The sequence below is a fragment of the Rhinolophus sinicus genome, linkage group LG13 (genome assembly GCF_036562045.2).
Source record: "Rhinolophus sinicus isolate RSC01 linkage group LG13, ASM3656204v1, whole genome shotgun sequence".
NCBI classification, from domain to species: domain Eukaryota; kingdom Metazoa; phylum Chordata; class Mammalia; order Chiroptera; family Rhinolophidae; genus Rhinolophus; species Rhinolophus sinicus.
Window position 1 is genome coordinate 57026272 of NC_133762.1, and position 23930 is coordinate 57050201.

Below are 23930 nucleotides of genomic sequence, written 5' to 3' on the forward strand. Positions count from 1 at the left end.
ACAAGCCATCAGAACAGGTGACTTTCAAAAAACGTAATTTTTAATTTTAAAAAATTTAACAATGAAGATGAGGCTGTAAATCACAGCAGAGAAAAACACATCTGTTATTATTGTACCTAAAGTGATTTAAAAGATTTTATTACACAATGCCATTAGTTTAAAATATCTAAGATGTCCTTTACCTGCCTCTTTTTTAGGATGTAGAGTACATTCGGTCCCATTACAACATTGAAGATTTCATCTACTTCAGTTACCACCAGCGTGAAGAACATGGGCACTTGTATCATTTTGCCCTGAACCCCATTTTTCGGCACTACACCAGGTTTTTTCTGAAGGAGATCCTCCGTTTGGGCTATAAGTCCTGTCTCTACTACCCTATTTATCCAGAGTCCAGAGAAAGCAAGGTAAAAAAAAATGTTGTAATTCACTTTTCCAGCAGATCAGCGTTCACAGTTTCATGGGTGTTGTGTGCCGTATTCTATTCCTTACTCACTCGATGCATTTTGGTTATTACGTGGCTCTCAATTTCAAGTGGCCATACTGAGTTTGACCCTTACACTACAATGAAAATCTAGATGGTTTTGAATTTCTGAAGCAATCCCAACCAATATAATTAGTCAAACAATTTGTTGACTTTTCCATATTGAAAAAACAGAGGTTGAAAACTATGCAAAAATGCTCTAAGGGACATGAAAATCAAATTATTTTTATGGTGCATTAGTGACATGCCAAAATGATCCTATCATGTTCTTCAAGCAAAGAACATTTTAGCAATGAACCCATAGAATAAATCAGTTCAATCTTACAATGTTGGTGTGCTATCATGGCATTCCAAATAAGCACTATAGCTACCCCTATAAAAGTGATGGATAAAAAGGGGAGATTTATGATACTAATGTAACTTTATGTAGCAAATACCTATATAACTGCATAATACTTGTCCTACTTATGTAGAGTAATACTTTTGTAATGAACACATATCTAATGTGTATACATTATGTATATTTGCATGCACAGATAGCAATCTATCTCGCCTGTCATTTATCCTGCTTTAGTCTTCTTCATAGCACTTTTCATGAGCTAAAATTTTATGTTTTTGAAGGCAAAGGTGCTTGTCGGCTTGTCTGTCTGTTCAAAGCTGTATCCCAATGCCTAGACGTGTCACACATGTGCACACATGCACACACACACACACTCGTATTCATTGTACTGGTGTTCCACAGGAAAGAGCTTCTTCAAGTTGGATTCCCAAAGTATTGTGTCCTGCAACTTGGTCCCTCCATCACTGACAGCATTGGTCCTCAATTTGATGTAGACTTGACGAGTAATGATATTCAACCACTAGCATAGGTACAATTTGTCCCATCTGATCCCATTCATGACTGAAGACTTTCTCATGCTCTTCCTAGGGTCTGATGTCACATTTCTTCTTAGTTACCACAAGTGAGCTAAGTAGATTTTTTAAATGATTATTTCGTAAACTTAAAAACCATCTAAATTGTATTAGTACATTCACATAACAGTAATTTTACTAATGTATCTTATTTAACAAAAGTCTTTTGGAGAAGTACAGAGGGAATAGGAAAGAAAGAAGAAAAAGCATGGGAAAGATTTTTAGCAAGATAAAGGATATGCTTTAGTGATGATTTTTGTTTTCTATCTAAATGCAGTGTTATACCAATGTGAATGCCCTAGATTTGCACTTACTGAGATGGGAATGTAACAGTTTTGCTGGAAAATTCTGGTCCTGCACAATTTCTTTTTACTGTGTGTTTGGCCAGTTGCCAATTTGATGACCTTCAGGATGTGATATTAAAGTCTTAGCTTTTATTCATGATCTTGCCTGCATTTGCCAATCTGATCGGATGTCCTTTTACATCCATAATAAAAATAGTATCTTGGACATTGCATTGAATGCTCATATGTTTATCTCAATGGTATAGAATTTGGAATGTATTATATCATGTACTACTTTACATAGGATGTAGAAACATATCTGGAAACAGATTTCCTCAGTCTGCACTTCTAGGTGATTCACACCTATACATTTAAACAAGTGTAAGTAGCAGTACCAAATAATTTAGGTAAGAATTTCCAAATTCTGCTATAAATCCCCAGTCGACTGTAATAAAAGTGAGTTTTTGGCTTACATTATGAAGATGGTTTTTCTCCACAGCCTCTTACCAGCACATGTATTGAGAGATCTTCCAGGCATAAAAACAGAGCTCTCTGGCTAGGAATTCCTGGGTTCTGTTTTTCAGTGTGTAAAATCAGAGTGTCAAGTTCAATGGTGAAGGATTTTCGAAATCCCTTTCAGAAGCTTTAGACATGCCCAAGGGCTGTTTTTAGAATAGCAAATAAGTTACATGTAAACCATTTTATTGGTTAAACACATCTACAGTTTAGGTTTACTTTGCTTTCCAGCTTAAATACAGTAAATATATCTTTAAAAATGTTGGCTTCACACTTTAACTCTTGAAGTTTAAATGGTTGAAATACAGAGTTAATTGCACCAAAACCCCTAAGATTTCATAAATAATGAGAGAAGCCTAAATATGAATGAATAAAGATCACCATGTTCAGTTTTCTCTGCCAAGTTTTAAACATTGGGTAAAATTAATATTTAAAGCATTCTCCTAAAACCAGATTTATTATAGTTCATTTCAGTAAGCATAAATCTAACTCATAATTTAGTATTAAGTCAAAATAATATGATCCAATTCCCCCAGTCTACCCCCACTTTCTAGTTCCGTCTTTTTGTTTTAAAGCACTTATTTTATCAACAGAGGTCCAGTGGAAGTAGCTGTGACTTTCACAAACAGAAGGATTTTTATATCTGTGTTCAGTTGACCTCAAATGACATTTTTATCTATGTGCCTTTTTAAAGCTACTTGTGCCAAACACGCAAAGGTTAACAGGACACAGATAACACAGCTTAATGGGGTCAAATCAAGCTGATTCATGATCACTATGGAGAAGAATAGCCTCTTGGGGAAAATACTTGTACTGAAAAATCCCATAAACCAAACCACTTGTTTATCTGTCATTCCCACAGAGATAGTAATGTAATTACTCTCATAATTATCTTCATTAGTGTCAGACATTATCTACAATTCATTCCTCTGCTCGAAGAGTATGTTTGTTTATTTGCTGAGTTTTTTCCCCCGTCTCCGGTTTGGCTTAGTTCAGAATTTCGTATTTGCAGAGCCGCGTGCAGGCATCTGTGCTGCGACACTGACATTTTCTCCCCTAAAACAGAGATTGCTGTCTTGCAGTTCCAGAGCTCCTACGCCCACTCCCTGACATCCGCCCTTCATTACTTGGTTCCCGTGCGACCACGACGACAGATTGTCTATCCTCTGGAAAAGCTTGGCATCAACGCTCCATCAAAGGCGGTCTCCAAGGCTCCGGTGGGTAGCCCGGCGGCAGCAGGCAGGAGGCGTGGTGCCAGCTCATGCGGGTGTGGCAGATGGGGTGGCAGCACTGTCTTCTCGGGAGCAGGCTGCTTCTTAATTACAGGGAGCCTGGCGCTCGTGCCCTTACAGGGGTGCCCTGAGGAGGCTCCGCTGCAGCCCTTTACTTCAGGTGGTTATTTCCCAGTAAGCCTAAAACAGGAGGCTCAGGTGACAGACGCCAGGGACCCCATAGAGACGCTTTCGCATGCTGCTGTGTCTCAGGACAGGTGGCATGGAGTGAACCTCTCAGCATATTTCTGTCTTCTTTCCCCTGCTCAAAAGCAGATTTCCCCTTTCCATCATGTTTTGCTTTCTAGGCAAAGTGGTCACTCACGATTGGGACAAGGCTAACGGAGAAAATTGAACTGGCTGCTTTTAAGATGTCTGGGTCTGAGTCCTAAGCTGGGTTTGTTAACTCCTGTGGGAAATCAGGATGACTAACAAGAACATATTAGTTGCCCTGGGTGGCAGGGGCTTTGACCTTAAAGTGAATGGCAGTAGTAAGTAGTAAGAGGAGCTTTTACTACCAGAACAGGAAAGGGGACAGAAATAAAACCTAGATTTCGCTTTAAATGGAAGTGTACGCATACATGTATATGTACACACAGCTGTGTTCAGTAATTTAACTGGAAAACATGATTTTGTCAGGTTGACTTGCATGTAGGCTTGTAGAGTTTGAATAATACACTTCCACTTAAATAAGTTTTAAAAAATCCCTCAGTGAGCTGACAGTGGTCCATGTGAGAGAAAAAGAGGAACATGGAATGTTTAAACTCCAAACATTTAGCCAAGAAGTTGCTCATCAGAGCTAGATATGGTGCTCAAATAAACAACTTGTGACAATCTCAGCACTGCAGGAAGTGCATCATTGCACTGCCCCCACCTCCCACTTCACATATGGGTGGGGGGAGAGGGGCTGAAGTGGGGTGGGGGCAGGCTCCACCAAGACCCATCTTAGAGGCAGCTGCTTACTGAAACCAAGGCTGCTTTCAGTCCTACATTTACCTACATATTTGTAAAATAAAAAATAAATTTACATTTATTTTCTGAGAAGTTCTAAATTTATATTTGAGTAGAAACTAAAAACAAATAGCACTGTTTCCTCCCTCCCAACTCTTTACTGTGGAAAATGTCAGGTATATACAAAAGTAGAGAGAACCATACAAAGCAGGGCTTTTCATTCTGTCTATGCTGAGGGACCTTGTCTTTTAATATACACTCCATCATAGATTAATAGTTTTATAAAAAGTGAATTCCTAAAATAAAATGAGATAAAAAAGACAAAATTCAAGTCCAGTTATTTTATTATTAGATTTAACAGACAGAATTACTCTGTCCAATTGGTATAAAACTTCTGAATTCTCTCAATCTCCATACTTCCTTCCATCCTCACAGACTAGTAACCGTTTGCAGATGAGCACCCGTATCAGACCATATGCTGAGTAGTACTGAAATTCCCATATACTTGGCACTCAGCTTCAACAATTTTCAACTGTTAACCAATTTTTTGTCTTCTACACCCCCACACACTTGCCCTTCCTGCTTTATCATTTTGAAGCAATCCCCAGATACATCTCATTTCACCCAGGATCATAGGTGTGTTCTCAGGTAGCAGGGCCACAATATTGCAGCTCACACTCTGTCTACTCTAGAGATAAGAGTGCCCAAGCACATCTGGAGGACCTTTGGAATGACCACTAGGTTAGGTTGTCTGTTTGTAAGTGGAGATCCTGGGGAAAGACTCCTTTGGAATGAGCTAAGATCCGCATGTTTGGTGCAAAGAGAGCATTGGGGTCAGGGAGAGTGGCTTCAGACATATCTGTCACTGAAACATAGCTTATATCGAGGCATGCTGATCCCAGGAGAAGGGGCTGCAGGTACATGGATGCAGCTTCTGTGTCAGATCAGGGTAAAAATGAGAGATGCTGCCCTTTTGCAGCCACTGTTGAGACGTCTTTAGGTATGGATAAACCGTACAACTGGGCCTATAGAAGCCCTCCCATGTCAGTGACAGCCCGTGGCTCTGGTGCCTTCAGCCAGTCCTCTAGTGGCATGAGTGGTGGGTCTGGGGGGAGTGGGCAGGCAGGGCAAGGAGTACAGAGCTGTCTCATGGATATCAAGAGCACTGTTTTTCTGAACACCAGGTCCCGCCCCCAACCCCAACCCCATCAACCCCCCACCTCCCCAGAAATCTCCCCAGTCTGAAGACTTTGAGGTGAGCTGGAGCTCCAGATGGGGTGAAAACCAGAGAAAACATTTTGTTTCATTGAAAACAATCTTAACATTACTTCCCAGGTTGGTATGAGTTGAAATCATTGCTTCCATTTAATAACCTTTTCCATGGTCATTTGTGTCAGAGGGCTGTGTCCCCCCCAGAGCCCCAGCTTATTGCAGGACATAGCAGAGGATGGATTGTTTAAATCCCTGGCCTAGGAAGATAATTTCTTACCCACTGGGTGGAGCCGATGCTGGGTACCTCTTATGTTGTCCTATGTTGTTCGTTGTATTGATGAATTCTGATTTTTTTTAAGAAGCACTTTTACTGCTACTTGTTTTACTCATTCTTGAGAAGGTTTTAGTAAAGATTTTGATTTAGTAAACAAGAGTTAGAAATTTCAGAAATCTTGAATGTTTGATCAAAGGATTATCAAGAACATAATCTACATTGATAGGCCTGGATGTTCAAAAGTTAAAGTGCTGCATCATATGATTTAAAAGTTTTCTTTTTAACATTTTAGTGATTTAATGTTATCTGAGACAAAATAAGCCAAATAGAAATTTTTTAGGAGGAGAATTTGTATAGAGTCCTAAGTACATTGATTTCTTAGCTGAGCAAATAGTGTTACAGTCACTGAACTAAGTGAGGTTGAGCGATTGTCATACAAAATGGAAATGAATTCCATTTTATATTTCCCCTTTAATTTTTTTTTTTTAAGTTCAGAAATCATCCTTTTTTTAAATTTATTTTTTAAATTTATTGGGGTGACAATTGTTAGTAAAATTACATAGATTTCAGGTGTACAATTCTGTATTACATCATCTATAAATCCCATTGTGTGTTCACCACCCAGAGTCAGTTCTCCTTCCATCACCATATATTTGATCCTCCTTACCCTCATCTCCCACCCCCCTTTAAATTTTATATTCCCTGCTCTCCCAGTGCATGGAGCTTTATAATGTGCCCCCAGCTCCCTCTCCATGTCTGCACATTTCTCTTGCTGGGTACTTGCTTTTCATACCTTTTATCCTATTTAAAGCATCTCAGAGTGACCGTTCATTCCCTCGCTTTCACCTAGGAAGACAGACTTCGAGGAAACAGATCACTCCAGGCATGAGTAATGGGATAGAAAGCGTTTCATCTCGGTGGGTTGCCAATTTGAATCTGGCACAAGCCAGCAGTGATTGAAATTCATCACCACATGGCAGGGAAATATATTCCCTCTCTACCCCAAGGCCCCGGTTATTTCTGCCTGGTTTGGATGATAAGTGTCCCTGCCACAATACCTTCCCTATCGTTTCTATTAATTGACAGCCTGCCCCATATCAGTTTCTAAGAAAGGGCCTGGAAGTGATTTTCATCACACATTACAAAGGTAGATTCCAAAGATTCATCATAATATCTCCCCATAGGGTCAACTAGTATAGATTCATGGACAAGAGAAGGGGCTTTTTTTCTGACCATGACCATAACCCCATGGGACGGTCCTGGGAGAGTTGTTTCTTAACTTGAATGGGGCTTCTTGGCCCCTGCATTTACATTCTGAGAATTATTCTGATGGGAATATTTTATTAAGTATATCAGCCTGGCCTACTTGCATGAGACCTATGATCCAGGGAAACTCAAAATTTGGCTGAATGAATTGAAAGGCCATATTAATTAAAGACTATGGAGCAAGTTGACCCACACTTACTTTGGGGTTGTTCTATGTGCAAGCTTGCTTTCTTTCCTTCCTGTCCCCCCACAGGGGATTGTTATATGGTCCCTGCCCTCAATGAGCTTATAGTCTAGTGTCAGTGTTACTGTAGGACTGTTCATGTAGTTAAACCAGGGGTGGGAGTTGGCTGCCCTGGCCCACAGCCTCGAGAGCCAGGCTCAGGGGGAGTAGCCGCACTGAGGATAGACCTGTTCTGCAGAATCTTTCAGAAGAAACTGTGTTTGGTCCGAGGCACTGTTTCCTTTCTAACACTGGGATTTTAAATTATTCTTACTTGTGATATTAAATGCCAGAAAATCTGCTTTGCTCTTAAACAGCTCCTACCCTTGCTTCAGTATCAGTAGATGCTCCCCATCATCTACTTCCATCACTTTAATTCTTATTTTGGTTTTAGTATTTATAGAATTATAGTGTGAAGTTATCGCTCTCTTTTTTTTTTTTTTCCAAATTTTTTTGGGGACCAAATCAATCCATTATTTTTCAGACAACAGAATCATTTTAGGAATCATACTTTCAGAACTATCAATGCCTGTTGTCATTTTTTTATGATTGTTTATTTGTGATGATCTGTTTAAATCTCCACTAATGAATTCTTTGAGATCTCCATTTTCCCTTTCTCCTTTTCTACAAAGCAAAATTACAGTTACTTTAACTCTCCCTCCTCAGAGCTAAGTGCTGGCCCCTTGTTTCTGGTCTGTGATCTCACAAGAAGATGTCACTCACTGGCATTCAGTTACCCTTTGAATTGCCCCCTTTCGGTTTGGCTGTTCTTCCCCAGTCCAGCTATAATTACCATCTGATGAACTGTTACTGGATACTGTTTCACTTGTACATCTGCTGTCCTAGGAAATTGCATTATTCTCCCAGCACCTGGTAGATTTTCCCCAGCTTAATTGTTTCCCAACTCCTTCCTTAAACTTGGAAACTTTCTCTGCCGGTGGTTAGACTTCCCTTGGTTGTATTTGTGGTTGGGTCACGTGTATATATGCACACGTGCATGTGTGTGTTTAAATTAGCCCTTTAGTATCTCCTTGGTGGAAGTTTCTAAAAATACAAACCCATATTTTTCAGCATCATATATGCACTGATCATTATTAATGTGGCCATAGTGATATTTTCTTAAAATGAAATTAACCCACTTTAAATCCCTGCCATGAGTCAAGTTTGTGTTTTTAAGGCACTTGTCAGCCATTTACACTAACTATGGGAAATACATTTTCTCCTATTTATGGTGAACCCTTTTCTCTGACATCCTTAGAGTAATTTACAAAAATTCCTTCATGAGCTCTTGTTTCTTCTCCAAAGAATACGCGTTCTATGATCATTTCTTTACAATTCTCTGAACACTATCTAGTTCAGTATTATACATAGTATATTTGTTTACATCAGAATGACTTATAAATCGTGGTTTCTTCTCATTATTATCATAATTCCTCTCTTTTAGAAAAGTTACAGAATAATAAACAACAACTACTCCTGCTAATATGTATTTAGCTCTTGCTAAAGGCTTCTTATGAATTATCTCATTTAATCCTCATGTCAACATTTTAAATAGTTACTGATACTATCATCCTCAATGTACATAAAGAAAACAGGCTTGCAAAAAGGAGAGTAAATGACTTGTCCAAAGGCTAATTCAGTGACTGAGCCTCAAACCCAGGCAGTTGGATGCCAAAACTTGTACCTTCAACCAATATATATATATATTATACATGTATATATATTCTATATCATACATATATAATATATACATGTATATAGAATATATACATATATAATATAATATATATTTTATATATTATATATATATATATATATATATATATATATATATATATGTATACAGTCTTATCTAAAAAGTTAAACTACTGATATCATGACTTATTATAGGAAAAGCAAACCACAGAAAAGGAAGATGGCTTGACACAGACCTTTTGGAATCTCCCAGATCTTTGGCACCAGGAACTTAACCAAAAGGTGACCCGCAGATAATTGGTTTTCCCCCAGAGCAGTTGGATTTTCCTCTCAGCTGAGTCAGTCCCTCTTGGGTTTGATCTGGTGCCAGCTTGACCCTGGCTGGGCTTGGCTGGGAAGGAGCAGACATATGGTCCAGGTTGGGTGCTCAGGTCAGTTTTTGGACACCAGCTGATCCAGCTTATCTGCACTTCTCTCTCTGTTGCATCAGCTTGTTGTTACAAACTTTTCAAAATTATAATAGTAGCTGCTGGGAAAGGAGGAAAAAAATTAGGATCCCATATGTAGGTTATACTTACATTTCTCAGGATTCAGTTCCATGTTGCCTATGGTTTCATGGTGTTAGAAAGCGCTCAAGTAAATGCCCGGGGTGTGTGACTAAAGGTTTGCTTGGGGGGTGAAGGGTGGACAGGATGTACCCTAGTGGTATGATCAACAAGCCCTGGACATTGTTTAGAAATTGGGCTGCAAAAGAGTGGCAAAATGAGGTGTTTAGGGTGTGCTAAGAGAAGGAATTGTGAAAAATAAAGTTACTTCTTCACATTTCCATATCATCAAAAATCAATCCTACATCTGGTCCTCATTTTCTAGAATAGATATTGTAGGAAAATATCTCTCCTTTCCTCTCTCCCACCCACCCTCCTCTCTCTCTCTAATAGCTTTATTGACATATAAATCATATATCATAAAATTAACCCATTTAAATTGTACAATTTATTGGGTTTTTAAAAATATATTCAGAGCTGGACTACTGTCACCACTATCTAATTTCAGAACATTTTTGTTACCCAAAAAAGAAATCCATTAGCAGTCACTCCCTATAGCCTCCCTCCCACCCCCTCCCCAGCCTGAGGCAATTACTAATTTACTTTCTGTTTCTATGAATTTGCCTGTTCTGGACATTTTGTATAAATGGAATTATATAATATTGTATTTTGTGACTGGTTTCTTTCACTTAGCACGTTTTCAAGTTTCACCCATTTTGTCACCTGTATCAGTACTTGATTCCTTTTTATTGTTGAATGATCTTCTATCGTATGGATATACTACATTTTATCGGTTGGTAGACATTTTACTTGTCTCCACTATTTGGCTACTATGAATAATGTTGCTGTGAACATTTATGCACAAGTTTTTATGTGGACGTATATTTTCATTTCTCTTGGGGATGTACATAAGAGTAGAATTTATGGATCCTATGGTAACTCTATGTTTAACTCTAGAGGAAGTACCAAACTGTTTTTCCAAAGTGGCTGTACTGTTTTGCATTCTTTCATTCTTAGATCTGATCCAGCATTCCTGCTAGTAAGTGGTGAAGTGATGGTTAACGCAAGGCTGTGGATGAGCAGTACACCTAGTTGTACTTTTAATTTCAGGAGTGGTGCTTTCCCACCACTCAGAGGGCTTCATACACATATCTGACAGTACACCACTAAAAAAGCTTCAGTTCTTTTAAAAGCAGAGATTTTTCTAAAATAAAACCTCCCTTCTTCTTATCTTTCCTGCATCAGCCTCCCTTGGGCCTACTTGCAGACATTTAGGAGGGATCTGGCAACAAAGAAAACACCCATCTAAACCATGGGAGTGAAATGGAGGACTTTCTGGGTTTTTAAGCCACCAGCATGTCTGTCCTTTGTTTCAGTCCACATTTAGTAGTGTTCTCGCTCTTAAAAAGAGCTGCCACAGCTCCCAACAGGAAAAACAAAAAAGGTCCTGAGGCCGTTCTGGACGCTGATCTGATTGAGTTCTTGCACAACCCGGTAGGAGGAAAAAAAAAATGCTTTCTGTTCCCTGCAGAGCCAGGGTAATGAATGCCACAGAGGTCCAGAAGTGCCTCCGGATACATCAGCTGCCTGCTGCAGTGCTTGGGACGGCGCAGCCAAGCAAGGCTCCTGAGTGGACCTGAGCTCCTTCCAGGCAGGAACTGGCCTTCATAGCTAAGTGGCTTCTGCAGGCTCAGCCTTCAGGGAGGAAAGGCCTGGATGGCAGCTCCAATAGGAGCCTTTGTTTGCTTTGTGTATTTTAAAGGAGCTGGGGATATAAAATGACAAAGGGAACAATTAGAGCTGCAGATGCTGACTAGGGAAGTTACATCTTTTCCCCTTGATTAAAAAAGAAATATGTCGTTACAAAAGCAGTATGTATTTATGGTAGACATTTTAGGAAAAAAAAAAAGAGAGAGACAGAAAAATCCATGAAGCCTGCAATCCATTATCTATAGATTACCTAGTTAATGTTTTGGTGTTTTTACAACTAGATTAATTTTTTGTGGAAAAAAAAATATACAATTAAATATGAGATCATATGTATATAGTGTTTTGAAACATTCTTTTTCACTTAATATAGTTGTCCCTTGGTATACAAGGGGGATTGGTTCCAGGACCCCCGCAGGTACCCAAATCCACAGATGCTCAAGTCCCTTATATAAAGTGGTGTAATGTTTGCATATTACCTACGCACACCCCCTTATCTGCATTACTTATAATACTTAATACAATGTAAATGCTATGAAAATAGTTGTATTATTTAGGGGAAAAGACAAGAAAAATATCTGTACCTGTTCAGTATAGACGCAACCATCATAACTATATAGTACAAGTCAGCAACAATGCAACTTTCTTTCTCCCGAATATTCTCGCTCTGAAGTTGGTTGAATCCTCAGATAAAAAACCTGGGGGTACAAAGGGTCAACTGTATGTTGTGAGTATTTTTGCGTGTTACTAAGTATTCTAAAATGTCATTTTAATAGTTGCAGTCGCCCTTTGACAAACCTGTAACCTTTGATCAATCTCTAACCCTCGAAGAGTACTTTCTCTGTGCCAGGCGCTGTGTTTCGTGCCTGCTTGGATTATCTTGCTGCATTCACACAGAAATTTGTGTGTCATTTTCTACATTTTACAGTGGGGGAAACTGAGGTTAGGAGAGGTTCAGTTATGTAACTAAACATGAAGCCAGCAGGACGTGTGGGAATAATCATGAAGCCTCTTGATTTATGACTCACATCACCCTGTAAATCTGTTCACTGTGCCTGGCCGGGTTTTCCCCAGCATCTGAATGGAAAGTGGGCAAGTCCCGTGACATTGCTGGTTAATTTTAGGTAAAGTTATGTGGCTCACTCCAAATCACAAAACATGGTCTTAATTCCATAAAATTCAACATTTTATATAATAATCGAACCGCAATTTTCATGCAAAGATTAGAGTTCCCCACGCCCTGCTACAGCCTACTGTTTATAGGAAACCTGCAGAGGGGAAAGGAGGACGGGGGAGGCATCTTCTCTCTTTCTAACTCACTGTGCCCCCCAGTAATATAGCATCTATGTAGCTTATTTAGCCTTTTTTTTTTTTTTTAAAGGCTGTTAGTGTCTTATTGTTTAGCTATATTTGTGCTCCTTCTGAAATTGGGGCTGGGGTGGGGAGGAATCGCTGGGGAAACAGGCAAGTCTGTACTTGACTGCTACTGTCATAAGATGGCCCCTGCTCTGTTGACTGGACTCCCCTTCTCATGGCATGTGCTTGTAGTTTTCTTCAGTGGTTCCTGTCACTGGAGGCCTCTCCTGTAACTCAGTCACACGTACGTCTTTGCAGCCTGAGTCTTACTTGCCCCTCAAGGTGGCCTTACAGAAAGATCCTACGATAAAAGCTCACATCTATGTGAGTCAGCAGACCACCTTCCCTTCAGCCCGTGCAGCAGCTGCTGGCCTGCCCACCGTGTCCTTTAGATTTCTCAGTCAGGAATCACTCACCAGTGCACTGTGTCTGCTAATTGTGGGAACCTGTGAACGTAGACAAGGCAGCCACCACCTCTCCTCTTATGGTGGAGTGACTTGCGACAGTTCTCATTGAGGAAATCTCCAGAAAAATCCTCTGTTATAGCCATTCTTCTAACCCTTTTGTATCTTCATTGTGAACGAGGGCTTAAAAAGTCATTTAACCTGTGCTTGCCCACCTGCTTCGACAGTTTTTACAAGAGGACTTCTTTAGAATGTAGTATCCATTTGTCTTCTTGTCTCAGATGGCCTATGTGATATCAACTTGCCCAGGGCCATGCTGGGCTGCTGGGCTGAGGCCCTAGGAGTGCAGTAGTCTGACCCAGATCCCAAGATTCTACCTCTGTTGTTTGTAGCCAATTCCCTAATGTTGGTCATTTAAAAGTTTACCCCAATTTTTATCTCTGTAAACAATGCTACGATGTTCATCTTTATTATTTTTGAGCACATTTATGATTTCCATTCAATAAAGTCCTAAAATAGTTTTGCTATGTCAAAGGTAAATTTACTAGTTCTTTAATCAAAAAGCATAAAGTTTTAGAAATTTAAATGGAGAACTTGTAACTCTCAACATTAGAAAGATGATTTCTCTTTGCAGTGTTCCTTTATCTGAGTAAGCCATCAGCATGTATAGAACCCCCCTTTTTTACTGCCGGATACAGATTTTTTTAAACACATTTTTTTTTTTTTCAATTGAGGAATATTGGGGAACAGTGTGTTTCTCCAGGGCCCATCAGCTCCAAGTCGTTGTCCTTCAATTAAGTTGTGGAGGGCACAGCTCACTGTCCCATGTGGGAATCGAACTGGCAACAGTGTTGTTCAGAGTTTGCGCTCTAACGAACTGAGCCATCAGGCTGCCCCTGATATAGATTTTTAAGACAGGTAGTCAGATGTGCAAAATGGCACTCTTCTATTTCCCCATTTTCCTCTAATTCAGCTAAATCTCCATTCCACTTGGTGAGACAATAAGTGACCTCCATCAATTCCAGGTAAATTTAACCATTTAAAGTTTATATAGAGTCCATTCATTCAGGAATTTTCCCTCTTTGAATTTTTGGGGTGGGGAAGACATCAGAGTTCTCCGCAGTCGTGGAGTACCATGGCATCATGGAGGGCAGGGAGGGCTGGTGCTGGCGCTGGCGCTGTCCCCACAGGCATCCTTTGGATGTCAGAACTTCAGCTTGTCCTCCGCCATCCCTTACTTTGGCATCCAAGTCCCCAGTCAGCCCTCAGAGCTTGCAGTGGGGACATTCCATCTCCTTCAGTGGAAGCCTCTCTCTCCCTTTCCTTTCCTCCCTCCCTTTTATACCACTCTGCACTTTGGGAAGCTCGTGACCTGACTCGTTTTCTTTCTTGCCCTGGCACCACCCTCAGCCATCTCTGCCCTTCTCAGGAGAGATGGCAGAGGCATCTCTGTGAGGCACAGTCCTCTATACTCCCACATTCTCCAGAACATCTGGGGGGAGGGGTTCCCTGCCCTTTCCCTCTACTTTTTATGGCCTTAACCAGGGGGAAGGAGAAGCCTGTAGTCCATTTGTCTCTCTGACTTTTTTCCTCCTTCCGGTCTTGGGACAACAGACTATGCTATCACCATGTGTTTTTCTGAAATCTGTCATTTGAGGCATCAACTCTGACTTTTGGTACTCAAAAACCTTGCAACCTGCTATCTGCCTTGAAACAAAAAAGCAGAGAAGTGACCCACTTGTTCTCCTGTAGCATGTCTGCCCAATAGCTGATGTCCCCTCACTGATACCTGAGAGGTCAGGAGGGGTCAGGAGTCAACAGAGACTGGGCAGGAATGAAATACATCTGTTAATATGAAATAGTACCCCACTACAATGATAATAGTAATATACGAGACTGTAGACTAACAAGGCCGCTTGTGGGGCTGGCCCACTCCCTCTGGCACATGGAGGAATGATAAAAACATGGCTCCACCCATTACAAAGTGGTTTTATACCAATAAATGCATATATCATAAAGTGTTATAAGTCTAACTCTCAGGACTTTGCGTAAAAGCTTTTAGATGTTATATTTTATATGTTAATTCTAGTTTTAAAAAGTAGAATATGCTTTCTTAGAAGATGTGAAAGATGAGAGAAAAAAGCCCCCAAGAACTGGTAGATTTTACAATCAAATTGAGCTCAGGTGGATTAAAAGTATTCCACAATTTAGTAATTTTCATAAAGCCATCTGAATTTAGTTACTATCATTATTAGCACACTCACCAAATCTGAAGGGAAATGGCATTTGTGTTTATCAAGGGCAAAGGGTCAAATGGGCCTTGGAAAGTGGCAGAGTGGCCTTCTGTCCTCCACACCAGCTTGGCTGAGGAAGGGGTTTGCCCTCCCCTCTTTGCATTGCCCCCCTTAGAGAGGCAGCGTGGAGCCCTCAGTCCTCAGCCCTCAAGCTGCTGCACTCTGGGGTCAAACCTCTTTAAGAAAGTATAAAAACCTTTACCTCAAGACCATTAAACTTTGTCAAGATCACTGATGTCATGCTAACCATAGTAACCAACTTAATAAGCAAGAAGAAAACAAAAAGGATGACTGAAAAACAGAAAGGAAAAAAAAGAACAAATAAGATATGGAAATAGCATGGGAGCCATAAAGGTTTTTTATTGCTGCTTGTTTGAGATGATCAAACATGACTCAACTGCAGTGCAGGCAGGCCTGAGCCATTCAGGCAGTTGAAACCATTGTAATAAACATGAATTACTTACCATAGCACTGCTCCTACTTCTTGCACTCGACAATCATGTCCCAGTTTTGTTTGTTTTGTGTTTTTAATATAATTCAGTGGGTTGAAATTATCACCATGGTAGTTGTTATAATTGAGGTTTTTATGGTAGTTTATGTATTTAACCAAAAGGAGCCGTGCTTCCAGGGAGCCAGTCTCAGGCAGCACTTTCTGGTCACCATACTGAAGCCCTGCTGCCCAAAACAACCCCCACTATCATGACTGTTCACTGATCCTCAGTGTGGTGCCTCCATGAAGCCACAGGTGATCGCTGATTTAAGAAAGCGAACTGGGTATTATCTAACATAAGTTGCAATTTGTGAGCAGGTCGCAAAGATGGTCTGATAGTGTCCCGCGGAATTATGTATAATTGAAAACTATTTTAATTAATTTACTAGACAAACTCAAACACTGGGTCTTAGGTCACTCTGTGTTGGCAGGGCCATGGCTATTGACCCCTCAAATGATGTGACTTCTAACAGCTCATCACTCCCTGCATGTCACCAATAGAGAGAGACGGACACACAGACAGACATGCAACTGAGTGATTCCGATTTGCTTCAAAGGCTAAGCAAATGCAAGAGGCTGAAGGAGTTTGAGCAGCTGGGCTCCACTGCACATTCATTGCCCTACCCATGCCCTTGACTCTGCTTACCTGTTGTCTTTTTAGCTGGAGGCACCTGTCTCTCTCCCTCATGGGATGTTTCCACCATCTCCCCTCTCCCTGTGTTTTGCTCTGTGGGAGCTGTTTGCTCTGGAGGATGCTGTCTGCGGCCCAAGGACCTTTGACCCCACTGAGGGCACCATGCTGAGATCCAGGTTCCCTTGAGCGCAAAGAGCGACAGAATATGAGTGGCCTCGCTTCTCTTTCCCAGCTGGCCCATCCTCTGGGGACCTGCCCCCAATGGAGTGCAGATGGGAGATACAGCACATGAAGCCCAAATTCCAAAAGCATCCCCAGGCCCTGAGTAATCAAACGCTTTTTTTGTTGTTATTTAACTATGGATTTATTTCAACTATATAGAAATATGCATGTACATGATAAAAACAGGAAGGAAATATATGCAAGCAAAAATAGTTCTCTTATAGTGCTAACATTAAAAGGAATTAAAAAAAATTCTCAATATTGTTGCCTTTGCAACATGTAACAATGTATTATGCAATGCATTATTACTATTCAATTAGTCTCATTATATTTCTTTTCAAATAAAAGAATGCAAAAAGTAAGAACAACCAAACAAAGTCAGGAGAAATAATAACAGTTAACATTTATTTAGTGTTATATGTGAAAGGCACTATTTATATTCTTTATAAGAATTAGCTCATCAATTCCCCACAACCACTTATGGTCTAGGCACTCTTCTTACTGATAAACAACATGGTTAGGTTTCAAACCCTAGTCTTCTCAAATGCTTCTGATGAACTCTCTCTCTCTCTCTCTCTCTCTCTCTCTCTCTCTCTCTCTCTCTCTCATGCACGCACACACACACACACACACAGTACACACAATCACCATCCAAAAATGGCTCTGGAAAAGTGCTCAAATTCTTCATTCCATACATATCTATACACATTCAACTCCCCGAGTGCAATGTGTGAGAACAGCCCGATTCTGGAGTTTTCTGTTCCTCACTCCTGCCTCCCCTGTCCAGGCCACTCTAGGCAAAGCCAGGTGGGTTTGTCCCTCCCTGAGCCTGTTTCTACACTAGACCACAGTGTTTGTCCAGGTGTTCTGTTCTTTGTCCCGGACTATGATACGCCATGGTTTAGACCCGACTTTCATGGACTCACCCCCTGCCCATGCATAGGCAGACTCCTCTGACTATGGTCCTGCCTAAACCATGGTCCCAGGGCGTGTTCTGCATCCCTGTTTAGGGAGCTTAGAGATGCAGACTCAATTTATGTCATTTGCTCTATTAGTATTTATTGTATGCTGATCACATGGTGGGCCCCGTGGTTGGCGCTGGGGCTGCAGTGGTAAAAAAGTGGACAAATTGCTGCTGCCCAGGTGCCTGTATTCTAGTGGGGAAGTCAGACAATGGACAGACAGACAGGATGGGCCATGCCAAGTGGTGGCAAGAAGAAAGCCCGGGAAGGAATGGAGAATGAGGGGCTTGAGTCAAGAAAACCTCTCCGGAAAGGGTCATTTAATTGGAGGCCTGATGTGAGGGTCAGAGTGATGGTGTGAGGCCGGGAGGAAGGAGTGGATTTCATGTAATCCTTCGGTCCCATCAGAAACCCAGCCTGGCCCTGAGTCTCTCCTTGCCCCGTGTGAGAATCTGCCACCACATGAGCACACACTCATCAGGTACAGCACTGATGGCTTGATTTTTATTTGTTTTGTTTTTTTTGTTTTTTTTTAAAGATTTTTATTGGGGAAGGGGAACAGGACTTTATTGGGGAACAGTGTGTACTTCCAGGACTTTTTTTTTTCCAAGTCAAGTTGTCTTTTCAGTCTTAGTTGTGGAGGGCGCAGCTCAGCTCCAGTTCCAGTTGCCGTTGCTAGTTGCAGGGGGCACAGCCCACCATCCTTTGTGGGAGTCGAACCGGCAACCTTGTGGTTGAGAGGACGCGCTCCAACCAACTGAGCCATCCGGGAGCTCAGCGGCAGCTCAGCTCAAGGTGCTGTGTTCAATCTTAGTTGCACGGGGCGCTGCCCACCATCCCTTGTAGGAATCTAGGAATTGAACTGGCAGCCTTGTGGTTGAAAGCCCACTGGCCCATGTGGGAGTCGAACTGGCAGCCTTCGGAGTTAGGAGCATGGAGCTCTAACCGCCTGAACCACCGGGCCGGCCCTTTATTTGTTTTTTAACAAGAATTTCATGCAAGAAGCCCATCAGATGTAATTAAAACATTTCAAATTATGTTCTTAAAACAAAGCCATCCTTTCTTTTCAACCTCACACAGCTTGTTCAAAGCAGAACTAGAGCTATGTGTGATTGTAAAACCCCTTGAAACTGTCATTTCCTTTTTTAATATAGAAAAAAACCCAGTGGACTCAGATAAGAGTTTCGAATTTTAGATATTCAAATGTTTGGAAAAGGTTAGATATTTTACCTTTGGCAGTTGGCCTCCCAGGAATTCCTAGGGAGGGCAATGTATCTGTTTAAGAAAAACGGACAAAATGTTATTTTGAAGGCTCTACTTGACAGATGTGTAGAGTATAGAAATCTATGTATTATTAAATAATTCTTTATAATATGCTCAAGAATAAGCAATTTGTAAGCCTGTTTGTGTTTTTACCATCTGGGTGCATTCTGTCATCCATCTGTTTCATGTAATTATGTAATTATCAATATAGGGAGAGAATAGGTGATATAATTAACAAGAAAAACTGATCCATACTAAAGAGTAAAAATGACAAGCATCTGTTGAATTGCTTTTTGTTTCTCTTCCTTCATTGTTAACTGGTTTTTCATTTCACAGTTGCATTCAGGCTGTCAGCTTGTATCACACCCTTAGGAGAGCTATATTTGCCATGATTCTCTCTCTCTCTCTCTCTCTCTCTCTCTCTCTCTCTCTCTCTCACACACACACACACACACACACACACACACACACTAAACAGACGCAGAGTGATTAATAAGGTATAGGAACTGGCACAACTTAGAAAGAAACTATCAAGGCCTTTTTGGTCTTGTTCCTTGGTCTCTACCTCTGGGAGAGCCGTGATAGTCATTTCCAGAGCATGTACTGTAACAGCTAGGATTCTAGGGAATACTTAGATTAATTAGCGACAGATTGAAGTGCAGGGCAAGTGGCCCTTTCTTAGGATATTGGATAGAGAAACTGCTTTAGAAGAATCCCTCTACTTGGTGCTTTTGTTTTATTGTGCCAGGTGCAAGGTACATGTTATTTCATAATAGTATAAGAATCCCAGCGGATTGTGTTAACTTCCATGTGCTCCCACTAGAGGTAGTCATTGGAGTAGTTTCTTGGTGTGATAGAGAGCTATGGGCACACAGATGGAACTCAGGCTATTCTTCACACCGTGGTATCTTCCCAGGTCTTAACGGCAGTAATGGAAGGCAAGTGGCCACCCACCCTCTGTCTGTCCAGCCAGCCTCCGAGAACTTCTGTGACTTGGCATCAGCAGCAGGAGGCACATGTGTGTCCATGGAGGGGCACCACAGTGATCTCTCCATTCCTGGGTGCCTCACCCCAATTCCCAAAGGACAGATGCTCCCCACAGAGGTTCTCCTCATCATCTGAGGAAGCCAGCACATCAAGAAGGGACAACCCCCTTTAGATGACAGTCACTATGAGAGAAGGCATTGAAATCTCAACACCTCCTTTTACTAATTCAATAATCAGAAGCAGGGCTACCATGCTGCCTTCTGACGTGTTTTGCAGACCACCTTCCCGTCTCCCTACAGGGACAGGACTTCCAGAGAGCTCTCAGCAGCTACCAGGTTAGGATGTGTGCCTGTGAGTGGGGGATAGTTGAGAGAGATTGCTGCATAACACTACAGTGCTGCATAGCACTACACAAAACTACAGAATAGCTTTCACCAAGGAGTTAAACCTCACTCACAAACTGAGCTAGAAATCTAATTCAGTCATTTCTTGACTTCTGCCTAAAACCAACTTTTTAAAAACAGTGCTGCTCACTAAACATTGAGCTTATTTTGTTTCCTCTTGCTAGGTGATGATTTTACATGTTGATTTTACGTCCTCCTCATGTCATCCCATGACAGATCCTCTTGAGCACACAGTCTGGGACCAGGTTGATCTCCAGCATGAGTAGGCTTGTTGTAGGGCAGCCACTGGCTTCCTGTCTTCGTTGTTGTGTGTCCAGGAAGAAAATACATAACTGGTTCACGCTTAGTTTTCTCTTTGTTCCTTTGTCTCAAACAGTATTCTTTGATCAATCCTCCATAAAGCTAATAACCACATCCCGATTTATCTGTATTTTGAATTATTTCCAAGGGTTTTTTTTTTGGTGTGTTTTTTTCAGCAATGGATACCCATAGAACAAGCTTATAAGAGAAAATTACTAGGTACCCTTTTGGGAGAGTATTTTAAAAGAGTAAGTAATGGGGATAAATGTGGCTAGATTAATTACTCAAGGGGTTTAGTTGGTTTTGACTTTATATTTGTTTCCTTAATTTAAAGTTAAAATGCTTTAATTGCAACTATAACTGACTAATCCATTAAGGATTTAAAGGGAAGAATAACATTTGATTCCTGAAGAACCTTTCTTTTGTCATTTCTAGTTTTGAAAGGCTTTAAACAATGATTTTTTTTTCAAGAAACATTTCAGTTTATATTTTTGACTTTTTTTAACAAAAGAGCATAGAATGGTTGTTCTTCAAGAGAAAATTATTATGAAAGAGCTATTTACATATATCATAGTCAATTAAAAAATAAAAAGTAAAAAAAAATCTTTGTTTCTATACTGAGCCATATTAAAAATCATTAAAGCTTAGACTAAATGATTTTCATTTAACTCTCAAAAGTGGCATTAATTTTTCAGTGGTAACTGTTGCTTAAGATGCTATTGTGCCTGTGTGATAAATGTTTAATGCTTTGGTAGTACATGCATGGCTTAAAATCCATTATTTATTGCACCTTCGCTTGCCTGGCAAAGGTGATGATTTTATAGCCCCAGCAGTCATACAAACACATTTATACCAAACCAATGACTGATAATAAATTTCCTTACTGTAAATGTCAGTGGGTTTCATGTGTTGCTGCCATTACATCTTGTTTGGAAGCTGAATGCTACACAGTTATGGGAGGCACCAGATGGTGTCATTAACACGAACGCTGAGACTGTTTACCACTGACGTGCATTTGAGAAATTAAAAGTCCGGGGCCTATCTTTGCACTGAAGCGTGATGTCAGTGGTGCACAGGTGTAAAGACAGTGCAATATGCTTGTCTGTTCCTTTCCACCCCACCAAAAGTGATTTCAGGGAAGTTTTTTGGAAAATACTTTTGTGTTGAATCTGAGGTGTGATCAAAAAATATGGTGAATGTTTAAATTTAGAAAAACTTTACAGTAAAAGACACATTGCCATTAATCCCCCTCAAAATACTTCCCCTCGCTTCAAACACACTATCCCATCATTCTTGCCACTTTCTGAAGCAGTTCTGGAAGTCCTCTTTCGTGTGTGTCTTTAGTTGCGCTGTCATGGCTTTTTCCATGTCCTGAATCAATTAAAATGTTTTCTTTTCATGGTCATTTTGACTTTGGGGAAGAGCCAGAAGTTGCATGATGCCAGATCCAGTGATTAAGGTGGGTGAGGGCCCACCGTAATGTTTTCATTTGACAGAAATTGCCGTACCAGAAGCGATGTGTGACAAGGAATGTTGTCATGATGGAGGATGAAGTAAACATACTCACGAAAGAGGACTTCCAGAACTGCTTCAGAAAATGGCAAGAATGATGGGATAAGTGTGTTTGAAGTAAGGGGGAATAGTTTGTGAGGGATTAATGGCAATGTGTCTTTTACTGTAATCATTCTTTTATTTAAACATTCACCGTATCTTTTGATCACACCTCATATGTACAGAGTGAGAAAAGGGGACTGTTTCCCCAGGACTTCTGCCTGGTGTTGCATAAGGGTCTTCGACACCCTGACAGTCACCCCGCCATTCCACAAGTGATGGCCCATGAGTAGCAAGCCAGCTCCTCTTTTAGGCCTCCCAAGCATGGCACGGCCTTTTGTGTTAATTAATGCTGTGGGGCTTTTTGTTGTTGTTCTATAACTTCAGATATCTTAAATACTTAGTATTTTGGAAAAGTTTCCATCGAGAGCATGGAATTAATGTTTCTAAAAACTGTTGTCAAAATCATTAGGAATTGGTTCAAAGAATGAGGAGAAAAAAATTAGAAATTTTCTGTATCAATTTCTTCCATGCAATGGGCTCTTCTTTTCATGAGAATTAGCAGTGAAACCAACAGCTTTACTTTTACTGCTCTGATGTAAAATATCTGAATGACTGAAAGTAGCCTCCCAGGTTTTATTAAGTCGTATCTCCTCCACTTTTATTTTCCACTGGCCACTCCTATTTATTGTATTTCAGCTTCCTTTCTGTTGAGGTTTGTGCTTAGCTCTCTACCAAGCTCTGTCTTCATTTCAATTTTAAAAGAAGGTGGATTTGTTTTATTCCGCCCTTTAAGTCATTCCCTTGAACCAAGAGGCTGTCCCATTGATACTGACCAGATTCCTTTGAACTTTGTTTTCAGTCTTAGCATTCTCCATGGGAATTTTCAGAAAGCTTATTCTTTCAAAACAATTGTGCATTGCTCTTACAAAAACCGAGTGAACGTTTTGGTGTGCAGAATACTGAAGTCACGGAAAGAGAATACAAACCATTGTTTGCATTGAGATGAAAGAGATATGTTTAATTTCTTCAGACTAACTCAGAGATACAACTGGATGTCAACAGAAATAATGAGCTTAATTGAAAGGCTAAAAGTGTGTATGAAGGGACACCATAGAAATTAAAAATAGAGTCATGCATTTTTGTTTGCTTAGGGAACATGCAAGTGTGTGTTGAAAATATCCAGGAACAAAAATAAAGAAATAGTGGAGAGACAGCAAGATTGAAAGGTCGTATCTGTGGAACAGCATTCACTAGGACCAGTTCTCAGGAAAATGAGTTCTTTTCTTCCACTGCTGTCATTTTCCTAGCAAATAAACCAGAAGCCTAAAGCAGCAGTGCACACAGCTATGCCACTGACAAGCAAACAGTTCATTCTCTGGGGAATAAAAAGTTCTCATCTTCCTCTGTGCCCAGAGAAGGGAGATGGTGGCATGGACATGGTTGGTCCTTGGCTTTCTCTCCCAGGCTTCTCTCCTGCCCCCTCTCCCTCCCCTTGTGTCCCTGTCTATGTCTGCTTCCCATATAACCATGCAGGACCGACCATTCTGCCTTCTCAGGACATTACCTGAAAATGCATTTATAGAGACACGTCTGTACTTCAGTGGGATGTGTCACCCTTCCAGACCCTTGCACTGGCTTTTCCCTCTTATCCAGAAAGTTGTTCTCTCCCTTGTACACCTGGAAATATATTATTGATCCTTCAAAATCCAGCTCAGTTATCACT

General features: G+C 40.7%; 1 protein-coding gene across 5 annotated transcripts in view; it reads left to right on the top strand.

The window, feature by feature from the left end:
* Positions 1 to 23930, top strand: part of CFAP61 (cilia and flagella associated protein 61) — a 332611-nt gene that overhangs the window by 150318 nt on the left and 158363 nt on the right. For all 5 annotated transcript variants that reach the window (XM_019712531.2, XM_074317334.1, XM_074317335.1 and 2 more), the window contains exons 16-17: positions 198 to 404; positions 3276 to 3410. In XM_019712531.2, the coding sequence (XP_019568090.2) occupies positions 198 to 404; positions 3276 to 3410 (342 nt within the window). The remainder of the gene's footprint in view (positions 1 to 197; positions 405 to 3275; positions 3411 to 23930) is intronic.